Genomic DNA, 17585 nt, shown 5'->3' on the forward strand with positions numbered 1-17585 from the left:
CTTTCGCCTCCAAATTTGGGCCTTATCAGTGGTTACTTTTTGAAGATCACATAGTTGAGGGGATTAATGTTCTACTTAGTGTGAAAAGATCGCATGGTCTCTTCACAAACCAGGAATTTTTCCACTCTTCCATGATAGCAGCATCTTTCTGAACTCCCCCTCCACCACGGCAGACGCGGACTCGAGAGGGGTGGGTCCCGTTCACACAGGTCCTTCTGTCTCATGCAGTCAATGCACAGTGCTAGCTAAGTGTGGCAGAGCTTGGTTACCTTGATCATTTATGAGTGTGGCTCTCTGTCTTCCCCAGATGGACCCGGTCCAGAAGGCAGTGATCAACCACACGTTTGGCGTCCCTCAGCCCCTCAAGAAGAAACCGGTTATCTCCTGTAACATCTGCCACCTGCGGTTCAATTCAGCGGTTAGTGGTCCATCTCTTCAGGCCCCTGTCTTTCTTTATGTTCCTACTTCCTTTTGCCTCCCTCTGATCTTCAGAGTTAAAAGATTTGGGCAGCTGCTGATCATAATGTCCATGATGCTCCACGTTACTGTCAATGTATGTATGAAGCTCACCCACCTGCTTTCCAGCGATGGCGTGAGAGCGTCGGCTAATGTCAAAAACTGTTCTTTCTGTGTCCCACGTGCCCATGGAACTGGTCTGAATGTCTGAACTCTTGCTGATCATTCAGCAATCATGCAGTCTGCTATCACTTTAAAAAAATTGTTTGTCATTTTTATCTAATGCCTTGTCCATCAATTGGCACTTTAAGTGGATTCACACACACACTGGCTAAAGCCACTTCTCCCAAGTGGGGCCACGGTGAACCGGAGCCTAACCCAGCAACACAGGGCGTAAGGCTGGAGGGGGAGGGAACACACCCAGGATGGGACTCCATTCCGTCACAGGGCACCCCAGGCGGGACTCGACCCCCAGATCCACCGGAGAGCAGGACACGGCCAAGCCCGCTGCGCCACCGCACCCCCCCACTTTAAGAGGACTGAGTAATTAATAACACGAGTTGTGAAAATCTGAAAAGTATGGCCAGCAGTGCTACAACATCCTGCAGTCTTTTTCTAAGATGATCATTGCTTATACGTTACCGTAATGATTCTTTCGAAATTGTATGTGTTTTTTTATGTATACTTCAGTGAGGTGGCATGGCGCTGTGCTAGTTATGTGTTTTTTTTTTTTTTCTCTTCTCCACTGAACTATGGCTGGAGTTGGCTTTCCCTCTGCTGTTTTATATTCCCATGTTTTGTAGAGATCTACCTTTTATGGGGGTGGGGGGATTCCAATTGCTCTTTTTATGTCTTATTTGCAAATTCTTTTCGTTAGGACTTTATTTGTATCATGAGTTACTTTATTACTTATTTGCATTTATATGGCAGCGACTGAAATTCACAGAATCTTAATGAGATTCCCCAATGAGGCAGAGTGGAGGTCGTTTTCATCAGCAGGGCCGCTGGGAATAAGGCCGACGTCTCTCTCACCTGCTGACTGACACCATTTAAGAGGAAACGTTCAAAAACCCATTCGGTGTCAGAGCCAGAGAGCTGTGCAGGCTGTATTAATGCTTTGTCATGTGATCGTTTCTACCACACGAGCTTGAAGGAGTCATAGGCATCACCAGTGTTTTATGGTAGGTTTGTCAGATCTCAGCCAAGATGAGTTTGAAAACATAGTGCTACCACAGATGCTTTCTTTTTTGCCTCTTGTCCCTGCTAAGAATGGTATTCCACTAGGTTGAGAATACAGATCCCATATAGACCTGTCTCTCTGCGATGGACCATATGGAATTGTCCTGCTCACAGTGAGCGCTGTGTCACGTGGTTGAGACCACTCAAGTCCGATGCTGAGCATTTTGAAAGCGGAATCCACTCTCAAACCGCCACCCCCCAGTGATTGAGTCGCTTGAGTTGTGTCAGTTCATCTTCGTGAAGAGTGTGTGCAAAGCAACTATAAAAATGTGTGACTTCTTACCGGTGCTCATATGCAAAATGTTGTTTTCCATCAGTGCTGGAGTGCATCTTTTTTACCTCTGCCTGATTAGTGCCTGATTAGCATCTGATTTTGCATAAGGCTCTTTGTATTTACTTTTGTCTGGGTTATTACATCTCTTTGCATTATTAATATCCAAAGGTGGCCATTATGACTGAACTATGAAAATGCCGTAAAATAAAGAATCTTATGTATTTATGCAGATTATTTTTCACTGGAACAGTTGAGGTAAAGGGCATTGAGAGTACTGTGATGTACCTCTCCAGAGCTCAAATCCAAGACTTCCTGAATTTTTATAGCTACTATTAAATTGTTAAATACATAAAAAGTATTACATTATTTATACGTGCTTGACTGTCACCTTTATCTGAAACTACTTTACACCTTCTTTGCATTTATACAGTAGGGAATTTATTTGCAATCATTTATTAAATTGCCTCACGTGAAAAGTGCAACGGTAGTTCTGGGATTTAAACCAGCAGCTTTTTGTCCCTTCGGTAACTATAAAACTTTATAAACAACCCTTGCTTGACCGCATGTGGGATTTGGAAAGATCTTATCACAGAAGAGCTCTTGCAACAAACGTGCAACAGATAATAGGCGTAACTCCATCCAGGAGAAAACCGCTACTGAACGACTCCATTTGTTCGTGGCATCTCACGGATCGGCCCTTCAGATGTGTTTGCCAGCTCTGTTGATTTGCTCACCTGTCAGATTATTTCCTGTCTTCGCAGCACATTATCTGTCTGTCCGACTTGTTCTTTTGTGTTTGGGAAACAAGCGCGCGGAGTTGTTGTCTGAGAGGTTCAACAATCGCACCTCTAATCGCTGTCGTATTGTTGAAGCTCACAGCTTGGTGCCTGGATAATGTTGTGTGTATCCATCAAAAAAATCCATGTGTATTTTTCCTCGTGGAGTATGGGAGAGGGAGAGTGATTTGTTTTTTCTATATAGAGGCAGTGGACAGGCATATTTATGTACACTGGAGCTTTACCTGCTCTTGGTGGAGGGCAAAGCACAGCAGACGTGGGGCGTCAGCGTTTCGTGCATGGCTTTTTAACGGAGTTCCTATTAATCTCCCGTGGTCGACAGATTTGGGTACCATCCTGTAACACCTGGAGCGGAGCCTGAAATGCTAACATTGATTTAATGTTTGGTAGCTGGCAGTCGGTGTGGTACATGAAGTTGGCCAAGTAAAATCTTATGGAGTAAACCACAGAGCTTGAACATGACTTTGTTTACACTTGTCGCTGTTCTTGCTTGTGGGGTTTATTTTTGTTCTCACTGGGTCGTGACGGTCAAGCTATTTCAGGAATTACTGCAGCTTCTACACATCGTGTGTGTGTGTGTGTGTGTGTGTGTGTGTGTGTGTGTGTGTGTGTGTGTCCGCCCGCGTGCAAGACTTATTTTCACATCAAATATCTTAGAACTCTGCCCCAGGTCCTCTCACCATGTTTATGTTCTTATCAGGTGTGAACAGGCCCTTCTTGCTGCTGCCTGTATGTGTGTGCACACACGTGAGTGTTAGTACATTTATATTTTTCTCTAAAGAGCCTTTGCTCAAAAATGTAAATCCTCATTACGAACATTTCATCTGCTGCTATTTTTACTGCACCGATTCCCCATTCTTTCCCCGAGGCTCCGTTCGGAGAGTCAATTCGATTGGCTCATTTTTTTGGATTGGCTTATCGATGAGAACAAAGGCTTCCGCTTTATTTACTCAGGTTTTGTGTCACGCACAATCGTGCGATTGTGTAGGCTTACTGCATGGGTCCTCTCGAGCAGGATTCATAATGCTACTTTTGTTGTTGTCTGTCCCAAAGGAAACCTTCTTTATCACCTGTCCAGAAATGTCTTGGTGCTGCAGGAACTCGGTGGATTGTTGCTGCTCATCAATTCTCACTGGGGGCTTGAGGTGGCTCCTGTGAGCAGGAGCTTGCTTAAGACAGGTTGTTGACTGTCTCCCCAGTTTCTTGGGAGGCAGCACTGTTCAGGACATGCCAGCCAATGGAGGCCACAGAAGAGGTTACATGACCATCATGCCAGCAGGGCATTGATGCCATCTTCCTGTTCACACATTGGTCACCTACTGAGGCATCGTGGAATTGATATGCTCTAATTACTACTTCGAGATCCATCCTTTCTTTGAGTCCAGCACCTGCCTGAGGCTACGGTCACCCTTCATCACCCGCACATTCTGCTCTCAGACCCCTTTTGTATGTACCGAATCTCGTGTTTTTCGACATCAGGCATAGTGAAAATGAGACTCTCACTTGTTACGATTCATTACATGAATGCATTGCATTGAAAAGGTGCACCACAAATGGCGTACTCTACCAACAGTTCCTGATCTCAGTGCATCTCAGATGAGCGTTGGTTCTGTTGCTCACATCCCCAGGGTCGCGTAATATGTTAGTATTTGCTGTTCGTGTTCTTGCTTATCAAGTGTGCTCCTCTTATTTGTACATTCAAACTGCTTTGATCACCTCGAAAGCTGGTGCTCGGTCCATTTGCTACTGGGGGCCCGTTAATGCAAAGGATATAATCGGCCTTCTGCCAAGATGTAGCATGTGGGCATGGTCTGCGGGCGTGGTGTGATGGTGTAGCTTTCCTCCAGATGACGCCTCCATGTCGTCTCGATCCCAACAGAATCAGGCAGAGGCACACTACAAGGGCCACAAGCACTCCCGCAAGCTGAAGGCACTGGAGGCACAGAAAAACAAGCAGCGACGCCTTGGGGAGGTAGCTGGGAGGCAGCGGGAGAGGGAGCGGGACAAAGCGGGTGCAGTGGAGGGTGTGCCCACATCAGTGGACGGCAGTAAGTACATTCCAGAGTGAAAAGAGTTCCACATCTTAACATTTCTGTTCATACTCTTGGTATTTGTTTATATCTTGGTACATTATTATGGGGCTGTTATTTTAAAGCTGTCAGTGTTTATTGCCCTTTTAATAATCCACTTTTAATGGTAATACATTTATTATTAGAACAGTAAATATATAGCTTTATTTTTCAAATTGTTTTGGACCTTTATTTGTAACAGTGTTTTTGATAGTAATAGCATGATACATTTCTCTAAAATTCACCCATCTGTTTCCCCTTTTTGCCTTGCTGTGCCTTTTCTCTTGTGTGGGGAATGTTCCTATTCCTCATCCTCACTAGTCCCAACTGCATACTTCACAGCCAAGCAGCAGTGTGCTTAGTAGCAATAGTCTAGGCAGCCATACCGAGGCACCGTGACTTCAGACCTTTCCCGGACCACACGCCACTCCTCAGCACGAGTCCCCGATTGATGGCCGGGAAGCCTTAAGGACTCCGTGGGGGTGGTGCAAAAGGTGGACGGAGAGAGTGCAGCTCAGTTAATAAAGAGGGGCTGCGTATCGATCTCCAGCTCCGGCGGGTGTTTATCACGCTCGTGCTTCACAATTGCTCCTTTTGCGGTTCTCGCAGAAGCGGTCCCCGTGGGCCACTCTCGCAGAGCTGTATAAAGAGCGGGAGAGATGGGGAAGCTTTAATTTGATGGATGCGACGCAGTGTTCGAAGGCTGCACTTGAGTGACTGGCAGTTATTGTGGACCTGTGATCCCGAGTAAAATAGTTCCAAGTTACCGCGACAACAGACAACAGACTTTTGACAGCCATGGAACATTTATGTCAGGGTTTCTGTCAGTTAAAATGATTGGTGTAACATGTGTTGATATGGTACTCTTCCAGGAAAATGTTTGGGACGGGCAGCCTTGGGATCGCTATCTTCGAGGGGAATTATTAAGAGCTACGAATTTATTGTAAGTGGCACTTAGGCAGGAGAAAACGGCAATTCCTCAGTCACATTGTGTTTTAGGAACCCCCACCCCACCGATCCAAGAGGCAAGTAATGTACATTATCAGTCACGCTTTCAAGGATGGAGGTCAGATTCAGGAGGTGGGATTCAACCCTGCAACCTCTGACGCCAGAGGCAGCAGCTTTAACCACGACGCCACATAAGTGACTTTTACCTTAAATTTCCCCACAGTGCTCTACTTCTCATCTCTTCTTTCCTTATGTCCTTACAATTTATGCCATAGGCTGCTGAGAGGATTGACAGAGTAAGAATTTCATTGTATGGTGTAACGAACTGTTTACTGTACGCATGACAATAAACTCTTGAACTCTTGAACTGAAATTTTCATCACTGGGGTGTTGGACATGTGTAGAGCAGGTAAAATGAAAGGGGAGGAAGAAATGCAAATGGATGCTGATACTGGGATCGACTACAGCTGTGCAGCTTGAACGGAACCTCTTGGTCCTCAAGCCTTAAAGTGTCAGTGGATAAATACATGTACTTGATAAGGTTTTTTGATGTTCATCCAGGCCTAAATCTCTTTTTCTCTATCAGTGGCTTGTAAAAAAGTTAGTATAAAAGCTTGTGCATACATTATTTTTGCTATTAGTCGCCGGAGAAAGTGAAATTAAAGGCTAAATCATAAGTCACACCTTCTCTAGCAACATGTGAACCGAGAGGGAAAACTTGACAAAAGGCAAAATAATTACTTTTCTCTCAGATCTCTTTGGAGATTCTTTAGTCGACCGTATCTGAAAGGGGGTCGCCACAGCAGACAGAAATGGGAACAGAGGAGACGAAAGGGATAGAGAGGGAAATGGGCGAAGGGGGGATAAGTTTTAACTGGTTTTATGTTACAAATAATTTAAGCTTGAGAGCAATTTTGTGACAAGGTACAAACTTTAATAAACCCCTTTTTATAATTGGCCTAATGTGAAATTGAAACTCATCAGAGCAGCCCAGTCATACTTTGTGACAGCGCATCTTTGTAACGTGATAATGCCCAGAAATTAACGCTCTATGAAATTAGCTGCATCTGTCGTTAACCGCAGACAAGGAGCCAATCTTTGCGCGTCTGATTGCGGTAAACAGCCAGTAAACCGGCTCGATTCCTTCTACGAGACAGCAAGGGAGGAGGAGACTGGTGGGGGCTGTGGAGGGGATGAGAGAAAGCGAACCAGGAATGAGGAGACGCAGGCAAGCTTTGATGTCGAAAGGCCAAATACGCCGCTAGCATGGCTGTGGAGTCGAATCGGTCTTGTGTGACGTTTTCCAGCATATATTAAACCTGTCATGTTCTCTTTTACCTTTTGCCTACTGTTTGGAATACGGTTTTTGAGTCCTCCGTGGCTGGACATCCGTAGAGAACTGACATCCGCAGTCATCCCTCGGACTTTGCAACGTCCGTGACCATCCAGGCAGTGCCGCGGGACCATGGTAGTTGGTATGACTCGGTGTGGGGGTCCAGCACATCTAAAGTAACACGTGTCTCTGCACTCAGCACCACACATGTCTCTGCCCCCCACTTGCCCTGCTCACACAGGCAAACTGCATTTCTGTTGCTAAGGTTAGAGGTTGAAAGGCACAGCAATCCAAAATTAACCTTAAGAGTCCACTTTGAGACCGCAGTGTCCACAGCTGAACAGAAGCAATTTCGCCGTGTCTGAAGAGCACGCAGTGTGCTGCCAATATGCTACAAGCCAGGCGCACGCAGAAGCCATTAATGGTATCGGTTCTGTCGATACTCTGAGGGCTGCGGAGCGGCGCAAAATTCAGACGCACAACAAATTGATGATTTTGCTTGAGGGACCGCTGCCTGATTGCTGATTAGCAGCGTAAACCCGGCTGCCGCTTCTCCTTCTGCTTGATTTTTCACTTTGAACAGAAAAGATGCCTTCATTCTCTAGAGGAATTGAAACTTTCATAGGTTTGACATCAGAAGCCGTGCTGCCGGTAAAGCTTTGACAGATTTTGACCATGACAGAACACAGCATGATACCCGTAGGTGTTCTCTCTTTTTTTTTTTTTTTTTTTTTTTTTTAAAGTGGTTGGGCAACCTCTCAACAATATTCTGGGTTTCTTCAAACGGCACTAAGAAACAGGAGCCTTTATTGTTGTCACCGATTGGTGTACGGATGCTGTCGACCGCGTGCTGTTGAGCGCGTAGCCTGAAAAGAGCACGGCCTTCTCAGAAGAGCCTTCAGGAAGCCGTGTCCATCAAGAGTCCTCGGAGAGAGCAAGTGGACAAACGGATGTAGACACACAGAATGGTGGACTAGGAGCAGAAGCACACAAGCCATTATTATATCAAGCCTCAATCATGATGTTGTTTTGTTGTTTTGCTGTGCAAGGGGCTGACCTGAGCAACCAGACAGGTTGCGCAGTAGCCAGAGATGCAGAGATAAGCAGCGTGTCATGTTAGCAAGCCCAGCTCGCCTTGACTTGCACACATAGACGCAGACACGCACTCACGCGTATACGCACACGTACGTCTCACGGTGCCGTGGTTTTCTGCATCGCTGCCTTCTTTCCTTCCAAGGTACTTCAAGGAGCAGAGGTCATTCTCTTAAACGAACCGCTTCTCATGGCTTTGGCCCGAATGCTGTTGAGTGCAAAAAATAAAGAAAAGAAAACAAATGAGACATCGATTTTAATATTGATATTTTGCTCGAGTGGCGTTTCGTTCGCATTGCATTGGACGTGGCTGCCAATAACACCTCGTCTGGTCAGAGTGTCGGGAGTGGCTGATCTGGGGGTAATTGTGGCCAAATGAGACGGTTAGCGTTGTTGAAAAAGGCTCTTCAGGCTCTGTTTTCTTCATGTTATCAAACATCGACGTGTGTTATTGTAATCTCTGTCTTTGCAAGCCACTTGCGTCACCGGATGAACCAATGCCCGCGCAAATGAAATGGATAAGAGTAGTGGCGCCCGGTAGGTAGTGCATTCTTTCCGCTCGCTGCATTTTGTTTTGTTTGCATGCAGATCCGAGAGAGATCCTTCCACCTAATGCGTAGTATTAAGTTTAATACCTGCATCCAAGAGCTGGAAAGAAACTCAACAATAGGTGGACGCGTTCACTGTTATATACACTTGATGAAGCACATGGGCTCAGATGCACTTAAAAAGCAAAACAACACGCAAGGTTCAGATAAAGGACCCAGTTTACTGCAGTTCATCATCTGCTTAGCGTTTTCATGTAGGTCAAATATTTCACCCAGAGATGGTAGCTGTTGGTTCCCCTTTGTGTTTATGATGCACGATGTTCTGCTGTCACAAGGGCTCAGGTTCGTTTTTTGTCGGGTGTCAGAACGGAATGCATTGGCGGAACAGGAAGATAGATGATAAATACGTATTTTTTCCACACAGTACAATAAAATTAAATTGCGTGCAACCAATTAGCCTACATACCTAAATGACTGAGACCAGTGGAGCATCAGCACAAGGTCAAGTCGTCACCTGAAGTGACATTTTTAAAAACTTGCTTATCCAGAGACAGTCTTGCAGAGGACGGTCCGGGTAACGGGATTTGTTGTCCCTCCCAAGCAGCGGTTCTGTGAACCCAGCCCGTGCGATGTGGATCAACAAAGAGTCTTCACATCCCTGGTACATCTGCTGCCCGGTTCTGAAACCCCAGTTAGGCACAGCTGGGGTATTGACGTGAATGCAAAGCCAAATAAGTGTCTGCTATTGCTGCCTCGGTTCAAAATACTCCGAATGATTATTTTGAACCAAAGCCGGCTGTGACAACGGAACTGTGCTGGAAAAACCCCGAATGTTTATGTAGAGCATAAACATAATGATCTGTTGTCATCGAGAGATTCTCACCGTGGGTAAATATACCTTGTGATACCTATTTCTGTTGAACCAAATACAGGGGCTTTGCCCGGGCTCACTGTTACAGCACAAGTCCTGTGGCTGGAGGTGTAATTAAACCGCAGTGACTTTGAGTGTTTGTTGTATTCAGTGTTTCCATTCACTGAGCTTTGGCAAAGTTTAAAAATCAATTTTAAAACTGCACAGGTAACTTCTGCTTTACCCCTTTGTTTATCCACTAGGTTGCCGTTCTGACAAGGGACTTAAATTGCGGCAAAATTGGCGAAACGTTCGATACGTTTTACCGGACGCTCGACAGGACCGTCGATGATATTTTTACTAAAGCTGTTGTGGGGGAATTAGAAAGGGATGGTTGGTGACGAGAATTAAAGATGGCTTTTTAAACACTGGTAATATTACACAGACTACATAGCCTTCTCCGTGCTTTTGTTTTACTGGAAACATCCAGAATTTCTTAGCTGGGGGAAAGAGGGCAGAGTGATGAACCCCCCCCCCCACCCAGCACCCTGTTGTAGCTGACTTTTGACGTTACGTTTAAAAGGTTTTTAAAAAGTATCTGCTTTTGTGCATTCCGAGCATGAGTTTTTAATGAATCATTTGCAATCATAATATATGTAAACGTCCATGATTCATTTCACACGGTCTGTTGTAACCATTAACATTGCAGATAAAAGGTCTGTGTCCTGAGATTCTATGGTTCAAGATTAAAATGAGAATCCATTATTGTGTGTTATGGCTTAATTTATTTTAGAGGTAAGCAAATAAAAAAAAAAAAAAAAATGAGGTAATGCCTGTTCTCCATCCCCATCGCACAAACACTAACGCTTGTATTGAAGGAAGACAGGTCACAGTACTGAGGCACGGACTGCTTGGGGTGCCTCGCCAGTGGAAGGTTTGTTGGTACAAACCCAAAGAACAATGTATGATTGCTGTGTGTGTGCGTGTGTGTGCGCGCAGTCTAAGTTGGCTGCATAACAGGCTGAGAACTCTGCTTAATGGACACCTGACCCCTTCCCCCACCTCCACCCCCCAGGTCTGCACCCGGACCCAGAGCCAGCGAAGCAGGAGGAGGTCCCGGGAAGCTCGGTGATGCTCACTCCCATGTCGGAGGTGTCGTCGCCGGAGCTGGCACCGCTCGCCTCGCCGCACGTCTCCCCGGCCTCGCAGGGGTCGAGCGCATCGGACGTCGCCCTGGAACCGGGCTGCGTGGACCCCAGCAGCAGCGAGCCGGACACCTCCAACGAGGGGGACGTAGACTCCAAAAACAGCAAGCAGCACCTCCACTGTCCCGTGTGTAACGTCACGGTGAACTCTGTCTCGCAGCTTGAGGCTCACAACAGCGGTACGCCGAGGGATGGGGCCCCTTCCCGTTGCATTATGGGATTTTCTGTCAGTCTCCATACGAGCTGTAACACTAACATACATCACGTGACCCGTACGACTACGTCCTTGACTGCCGTGTACACTCCACCCCAGGCACTAAGCACAAGTTGATGCTGGAGGGCCAGACCGTGCAGCCACGGCGCAGGGGCAAGACGGCAGTGTCCCGTGTGGCTGGTCGGAGCAAGCGGCTGGGTACCAAGGGCACCCTGGGCGTGGCCAGCAAGGCGTTCCAGTGCGACGTGTGCGAGATCCACGTCAACTCGGAGACGCAGCTCAAACAGGTTTGGGAGGACGGGCGGCACCGGGTTGAGTCTCGGAGCACCAATCGGGGAAAGCTTGTGTTCGAACCTGCTGCGGTCAGCAGGGTTGTTTCAGCTGCACTGACAGAGTAGAAAATGCAGTCGTCATAATGCCTAATCATCATGCCTTTATCACTGTGTGTGTGTGTGTTCATTGACCGTGTGCTGTTCTGCAAAAATGCCTTCTGAACACGTTGAAGTGCGAAAGGTGGGACACGGGAAACCTGATGTTCTGGCAGCCTGATCACGATACCCATACTGTGGCAAATACAGAGGTATAGTGCAGCTGGAAAGTGTTCCAGGCGTACGGGAAGTGACGCTACACATTGCGTTTACCCATGAGGCCTAGCTAAGCACAGCCAAAACAGCCCGGGGAGGTCCATAAAAGGGGGAAGAGACGCGGGAGACTTTAAGACTTGCAGCATTTCGGAGAGACTCACTCTTAAAATGACTAAGGCACTGAGACGGTGATGTGACCAATAATAATCCATGAACATACATTTCAGTCATTCCAGTATGTAAATTAGAAGAGGCTCTTGAGGCCCCTTATCACTATAGCCTAAGGTGGGTAAAAGTCCCAGTGGAACATGGTAAGAGTATGGGCTGCTAAAGTGGGTTTTTCTTAGTCTTTATGTGGGAAGCAGGCCGGTTTTTGGGCATATTTTACAACGATTGCTGTTTTCTAGCGGGGAATCTTGAGGGATTACTCGGTTCTGGTTAACCCAGCGAGTGCCAGGTCTGCGTAAAGTCTTGAGCAGTTCGTGTGTAATCGGGGCGCCGCCGCGGTCGTCACCACGGACTGAGTCAAATGGAGTGCAACGAAATGTTCGTATGAGCCCTGAGAACTTATCTCACCGGAGCTGGGTTTTTTAGTGTCTCACGGGGGCATGTTTAAGAACTGCCGTAGGAGAATATGAAATGTAGGGTAATTTCAAACGAGGGCATTTTATAGCGAAAACAATAAAGTGCCGATGAGACCTCTTACAGTTTGGGTAACGGAAAGCGGGTGGCTGATGGACTCTGCAGCGCTGTCGTTTTCCTCACCCTGGTGCTCTGAGGCACGAGAAACTTCATCTGTCACCGCAGAGAGCAGTTTACATTTGGTGCGGGTTCCGCTTGCGATGAACAAGGAGCTATCTTGTGTGAGACCCAGTCCTGATACTCTTGTGACCGCAGCTCTTATTTGAGAAACGAGATTGTGGCTGTTATTATTATGATTGTTGTTGAGGTTACTTTGTTTCCCGGCACGTGGTTTTTGTCTAGATCGACTTATAGTTGTCCTCATTTATACAGTGGCGTGTTTCATTAGAGCAGTGCAGGTGAAGTACGTCGTCTGTGGGGAGCAGGTGAGCCGTGGGCCCTTTGGATGCGTGGAGAGAGGGGTGAGCATTACGGCAAGTTCTGTCATCTTGTCTCCTGATGTCCCTCGTCTTTCCAGCACATGAACAGCAGGAGGCACAAGGACCGGCTGGCTGGCAAACCCCCCAAACCCAAGTTCACCCCCCACAGCAAGAGCCAGCAGAGCTCGGTGCTGCCGGTGAGTCCGGGATGCGCGGTCACGCGCGCCTGTGTACACGTTGGTACTCGAGGCGTGCGCCCCGCGTGTACGTCCACATTCAGTCGGGCGCCAAACATCGTGAGCATCGTTCTCATGTGTGGCAGCTTCCGTCTGCGATGAGCACACCTGGCAGGTGCTATGCTGATGGAGTTTTTGACATGGGTCTCCCTCCTTGTGTGTGTGTGTCTGTCTGTCCAGAGCGTGAGGTGGAGCACGTATGCAGGCGGCGCCGTCTCAGCCATGAAGAAGGTGTTGGGCCACTACAGCCTCAGTTCTCTCTCTTCTCAGGTGTGTTCAGGGACGGAGCGTGACTAGGGAGGGGCGCGACGCAAAGCGCAAGGCCGCTAGAGAAGCCCCGCTGCTGAAAAGACGGACTTTGCACCGTTTCTCTTCTTCCTTTGCAGACCAAACTGGCCCTGCACAAGCAGCTGGCCAAGAGCCTGACCGCCGGCTTCCTGCCGAGCCCAGTGAGCCCCGCAGCCCTGTGCACGGTGACACCCAGCCCGCTGGCCCTGCGGCACCCGGCAGGCGCCGCTGCTTTCATCCAGACCCCCTTGCTGGGCCCCACGCTCTTCCGGCCTGCGCCGGGCCCACTCAGGGCACCCCACGCCCCCATCATCTTCTCCCCGTACTAACACCCCACCAGGGCCTGGCGGGTGAGGGGGACAGTTGAGGTACACGGAACTATGCAGCCCGCAGGAGTGACAGGTGAGCCGTGGGACACGTCCGCCCAGCGACACGGGTTCCAGCTGCACAGGAGCCGTGTTACGGACGTCTGGCACGGAAGCAAGACTTTGGAGCCGTGTGGTGGACTTTGCCTGATTTTGTCTTTTTAGGTGAACCTTTGCCAACACAGTAGAGAGCAATTAGCAAAAAACCAGTAGGCTGAGCGTTAACTGACGTTTTTTATTCATTAGGTGGCAGTAGAGAAACTTTTGCTTGTAAGGTGGCCTCTGCAAATACGATCCCTTTACTTGACACTTATTTACTATGTTTTGATGAGATGTGACAGAGGTTCTGACACGCACATGGTCTCATCTTGAGATGACTGGCTTTTTCTGGAGGGCTGGCAGCTCGATGTTCGCATCCGCACCGGTGCACATGCTGCAAATCAAGCCGGAGAGCAAACTGCATTGCATTGTGGGTAGTTCAGATTGCAGTACATTAGTCCTCTCAAGCTTGTGGAAAACAGGGCCGGGATTCGTTCAGCCGAAGACAATCTGACACTGGTTGTGATGTAAATGTTTGGCGTTTAACGTATTCATAACTTGAACCTTTTGTTGACCCAAAGTGTCTGGACGGTGAGGGCCGTGTATCGGTGCAGGCGTCAGCTGTCCTGCCGCGGAGAATCAAAATCAAAATCCACATGCAGAGTTTGCGGCACGGAGTCTTGAGAAATGACACGACGAAGAGGCGTAAAGGTCTCGTCCATATTCCACCAGCTCTGCGAGAACTTTCTGGATTTAGAGCACAGAATGAACTGCGTAGGTTACCCTCGGGGTAGATTGGCTGGAGGGCAACAGACTGCCAAGGCCCTGGGAGGCGCGGAGCAGAGGTTTCGCACTCAAAGGTTGCACTTGTGTTTGAGACACATTCTGTTTTTGCTTTTTCAAGCCAAGTTGCTTTCTGTAGATTCAGAAAAAGGCAGCGCAGCGACCATATTTCAAGTTATTGTGCAACTGTGAGACGGGAACGTGCGAAACCTGGCGTGAGGACAGCGTCCACGAGCAGAAGGGCCCGTGTTCTGGTCTTCCAGCTTTCCGAGGAGGAGCAGAAGAGCGGCTCCTTTTACAGAAGACACACGGAGCGGGAGGAAGCTGAGAACGGCGCGGTCTGGGACACGAACCGCTCGTGTGCTTCGAAAAGCCGTTTAAATGACATGTGGACAGCAATTGAAGGCTTTTAGGCTCCTGCCTTGGCACTGTCATTCACAGAGCCCAGCGAGACCAAAAATAGCAGCTCTCGAGCGAACGCTCGGGGTTTTAGCTTAGCATTATCGAGGGACTGCAGCGGTCTCCCTCTGAACGGGTCGAACAATTACTTGACTCAAAAGACACGCGAAGAAGAGCCATAAATACACGATAACATTTGCTCTCAGACAGCCATTGTCACCAAAGACAAACAGGCCAAGGCTGCTCGCTTGTCGCCTTGCGGAGCTCTTTCTCCAAGGGAAGTACGGCAGCGCCACCCGCTGTTCCGTGTCCGACGTTGCTCGTTGAACTAAAGGGAACTGTCGATTTCAAGTCTTGGAAGTTATTAAGCCAATTTTTCAAATAAGTCTGTCTGTTTACGTGTTTCTTTTTAAAGGCAAATTTGTGAAATGGGAAACTTTTGAGGAAATATTACTACATTATTACTATATAGCAAGAATATACAGTAGAGCAAACTCAGAGATTTAGTCTATTATTATTATTATTATTATTATTACTATTATTGCTGTAAGTTAGAAGAGGAAAATATAGGTTTTGTTGATGTGTGGCCAGTTCAAATGTGTTTGGAAGATTCTGGATTTTGTTCTGTTTATTTTTTATTCCATTTCCACTCTGGTGTTTTATGTTTTCGCAATACTTAAAGGGTGACTACGTTGAAGAGAAATAGATATATCCTGAAACACCATCATGTGCGTTAGGAAGGCCGCTGTCGCAGGTTTTTGCCCAGACATTTACTCATTTGTACAGCTCGGTGACAAAACCGTTGGAACGCTACTGCTGTGTCTTCGGTCCCGTCTCGGTAAGTTAGCACACGCTGACAGCTGCGTGCCCTGCTTTAGCATTTCACTCCGAGTGCCACAGTCACACGTGAGCTTCTCCGGCTCCATAAGACAACGGAAGTCGCCCTTTATTTGTCTACTAATTGTGCGTGCGGCATTTTGAACATCTGATCGCTGTCATAGCGCGCTCTGTCCGCTGTTCCCTCTTCGTGTGGACATGTCTTACGTGAGCAGTGTAAGGGCGGGACGGCAGCAGACGGCAGTCCTCGGCACAGAAGACAACCTTCCTGGGTTCGCTGCGTTTCCTGTAAAGCAGGAGCTGGGAGAGGGTGATTCGAACCCATGTACGGCAAAACGCACCTCTGCAGATGAAAGCTAAGCAGTGAAATAATAACCGGGACTGAAGAGATGTCACAGGTTGTACAACACTGCCAAGGAGTTTTTATTTTGGGGTGTGTTTGTGGAGGAATTTTCAAATGCCAAATGAGAGGATGCGTAAAAAAACAGTGTTGTTTGCAGAAGGAAGCTGCTGGTGCTCAATATTTCACTGCAATACTTGACTGTCTGTCGACCGGGGTGCGGTCGCCGTGTCACACTGACCGCACTGGTGGTCTTGCTCGTCTTTCTGTGTCGTCCCAGTTCTCTTCCACCAGCGGGATCCTCGTCTTCTCCGTTCTTATTTTCTCCTCTCAAAGTTCTCCGGTTCGTATGTATGAAAGCAAAACGGGGTGGCAAAACAAATCTTCCGACAGGCATTAAAAATAACTTTTTCCATCTCTCTCCGCCTGCAGACCCAGAGGACAGACATTATTAAAGGGTCCATCTGGGATGAGGTATGGTTTCCAGCTAATAAACCACTTTGATGAGCCGTTCTCCTGCAGGACGTTCTCACAAATGTGGCACGCGCACTGCGCGCTATGTCACTCCCTTCCACTTGTCTCTGTGTGGTCACATGGTGGTGTAAAACTGTAAAACACTGATTTGTAACCTGATGGTGGCCAGTTCAGGCCCCGCATTTACACTCTGCCGCAGTACGGCTGAAAAAGGTACATAGTGTGAATTACTGCAGCATGTTTAAAGTGGGAGGTGCCGTGAGATGCTTTTTCTAAGCGACAAAATAGTTCTAATAATAGCGACTAAAAAAGGTGAGACAGGTCATCCGCAGCGGAGCGCACGCACACAAGCGCACACACCTTCAGCAGGTATCTCGGTAGTCACCCTTATTTAAAGGAGTTCTCTAAATAAGCACAAATGTTTGTGAACCCAGATGAAACTTTTCATGCCTTAGCGAGATGTTCGTATTGTCATGTTGATTTGTTGCCATCATTTGCAGCCAATACACACCAGAAGGGTTGTGGGAAAGCACACCGGTACTTTGACACCTGTATCTATTTCTTACCGTCTTTCCATGTGGTACAATCTACTGTGACTGGTTTAAAACACAGTCCATTGTTTGTGAATCCAGTTGTGTTTGTAAATGAAGTCCTGTGATCTGAAGCAGGAAATTATGACAACTTTTGAAATAATATAATACAGTAATTATAGGGACATGGCCAGTATTTATTGTATTATCTTTGTAATGTTCATTGTATAATGTATAAGAGATATCTTCTGATGTAACATAACTGTAAGGCAAAACAAGAAAAACTTATTTTGATAAGAGATTCCTCATTGCATTTACTGTTGTTCTTGTCAACATGGAGAGACAGAGAGATGAGAGCGAGCGAGCAAGAGTGTGTGTGTGTATGTGTGTGTGTGTGTGTGTGTGTGTGTGTGTGTGTGTGTGTGTGTGTGAGAGACTGACTGAGTGAGTGAAAGAGAGAGAGAAATGGGGCAAAGGGTGAATAAACCAGGTAGAGCTTCCACTTTATCAGCGTGACATTCTGCTTTATTTGAATTTAGTGTCACACTAATGGCAGGTGGCATCCCCCCTTGTCATCCTGTCCCTCTTGATAATAGCCACCGTGTCACCGCAAGTCCTCATCAC

General features: G+C 47.4%; 1 protein-coding gene across 4 annotated transcripts in view; it reads left to right on the top strand.

The window, feature by feature from the left end:
- LOC108941564 (zinc finger protein 385C-like) overlaps positions 1-15130 on the top strand; it is a 103660-nt gene extending 88530 nt beyond the window's left edge. For all 4 annotated transcript variants that reach the window (XM_018764322.2, XM_018764323.2, XM_018764324.2 and 1 more), the window contains 7 exons: positions 308-418; positions 4646-4814; positions 10682-10990; positions 11125-11312; positions 12769-12867; positions 13087-13176; positions 13293-15130. In XM_018764322.2, the coding sequence (XP_018619838.2) occupies positions 308-418; positions 4646-4814; positions 10682-10990; positions 11125-11312; positions 12769-12867; positions 13087-13176; positions 13293-13523 (1197 nt within the window). In that variant the 3' untranslated portion in view covers positions 13524-15130. The remainder of the gene's footprint in view (positions 1-307; positions 419-4645; positions 4815-10681; positions 10991-11124; positions 11313-12768; positions 12868-13086; positions 13177-13292) is intronic.
- The last annotated feature ends 2455 nt before the right edge of the window (positions 15131-17585 follow it).

This window comes from Scleropages formosus, chromosome 8 (genome assembly GCF_900964775.1).
Source record: "Scleropages formosus chromosome 8, fSclFor1.1, whole genome shotgun sequence".
Taxonomy (NCBI): domain Eukaryota; kingdom Metazoa; phylum Chordata; class Actinopteri; order Osteoglossiformes; family Osteoglossidae; genus Scleropages; species Scleropages formosus.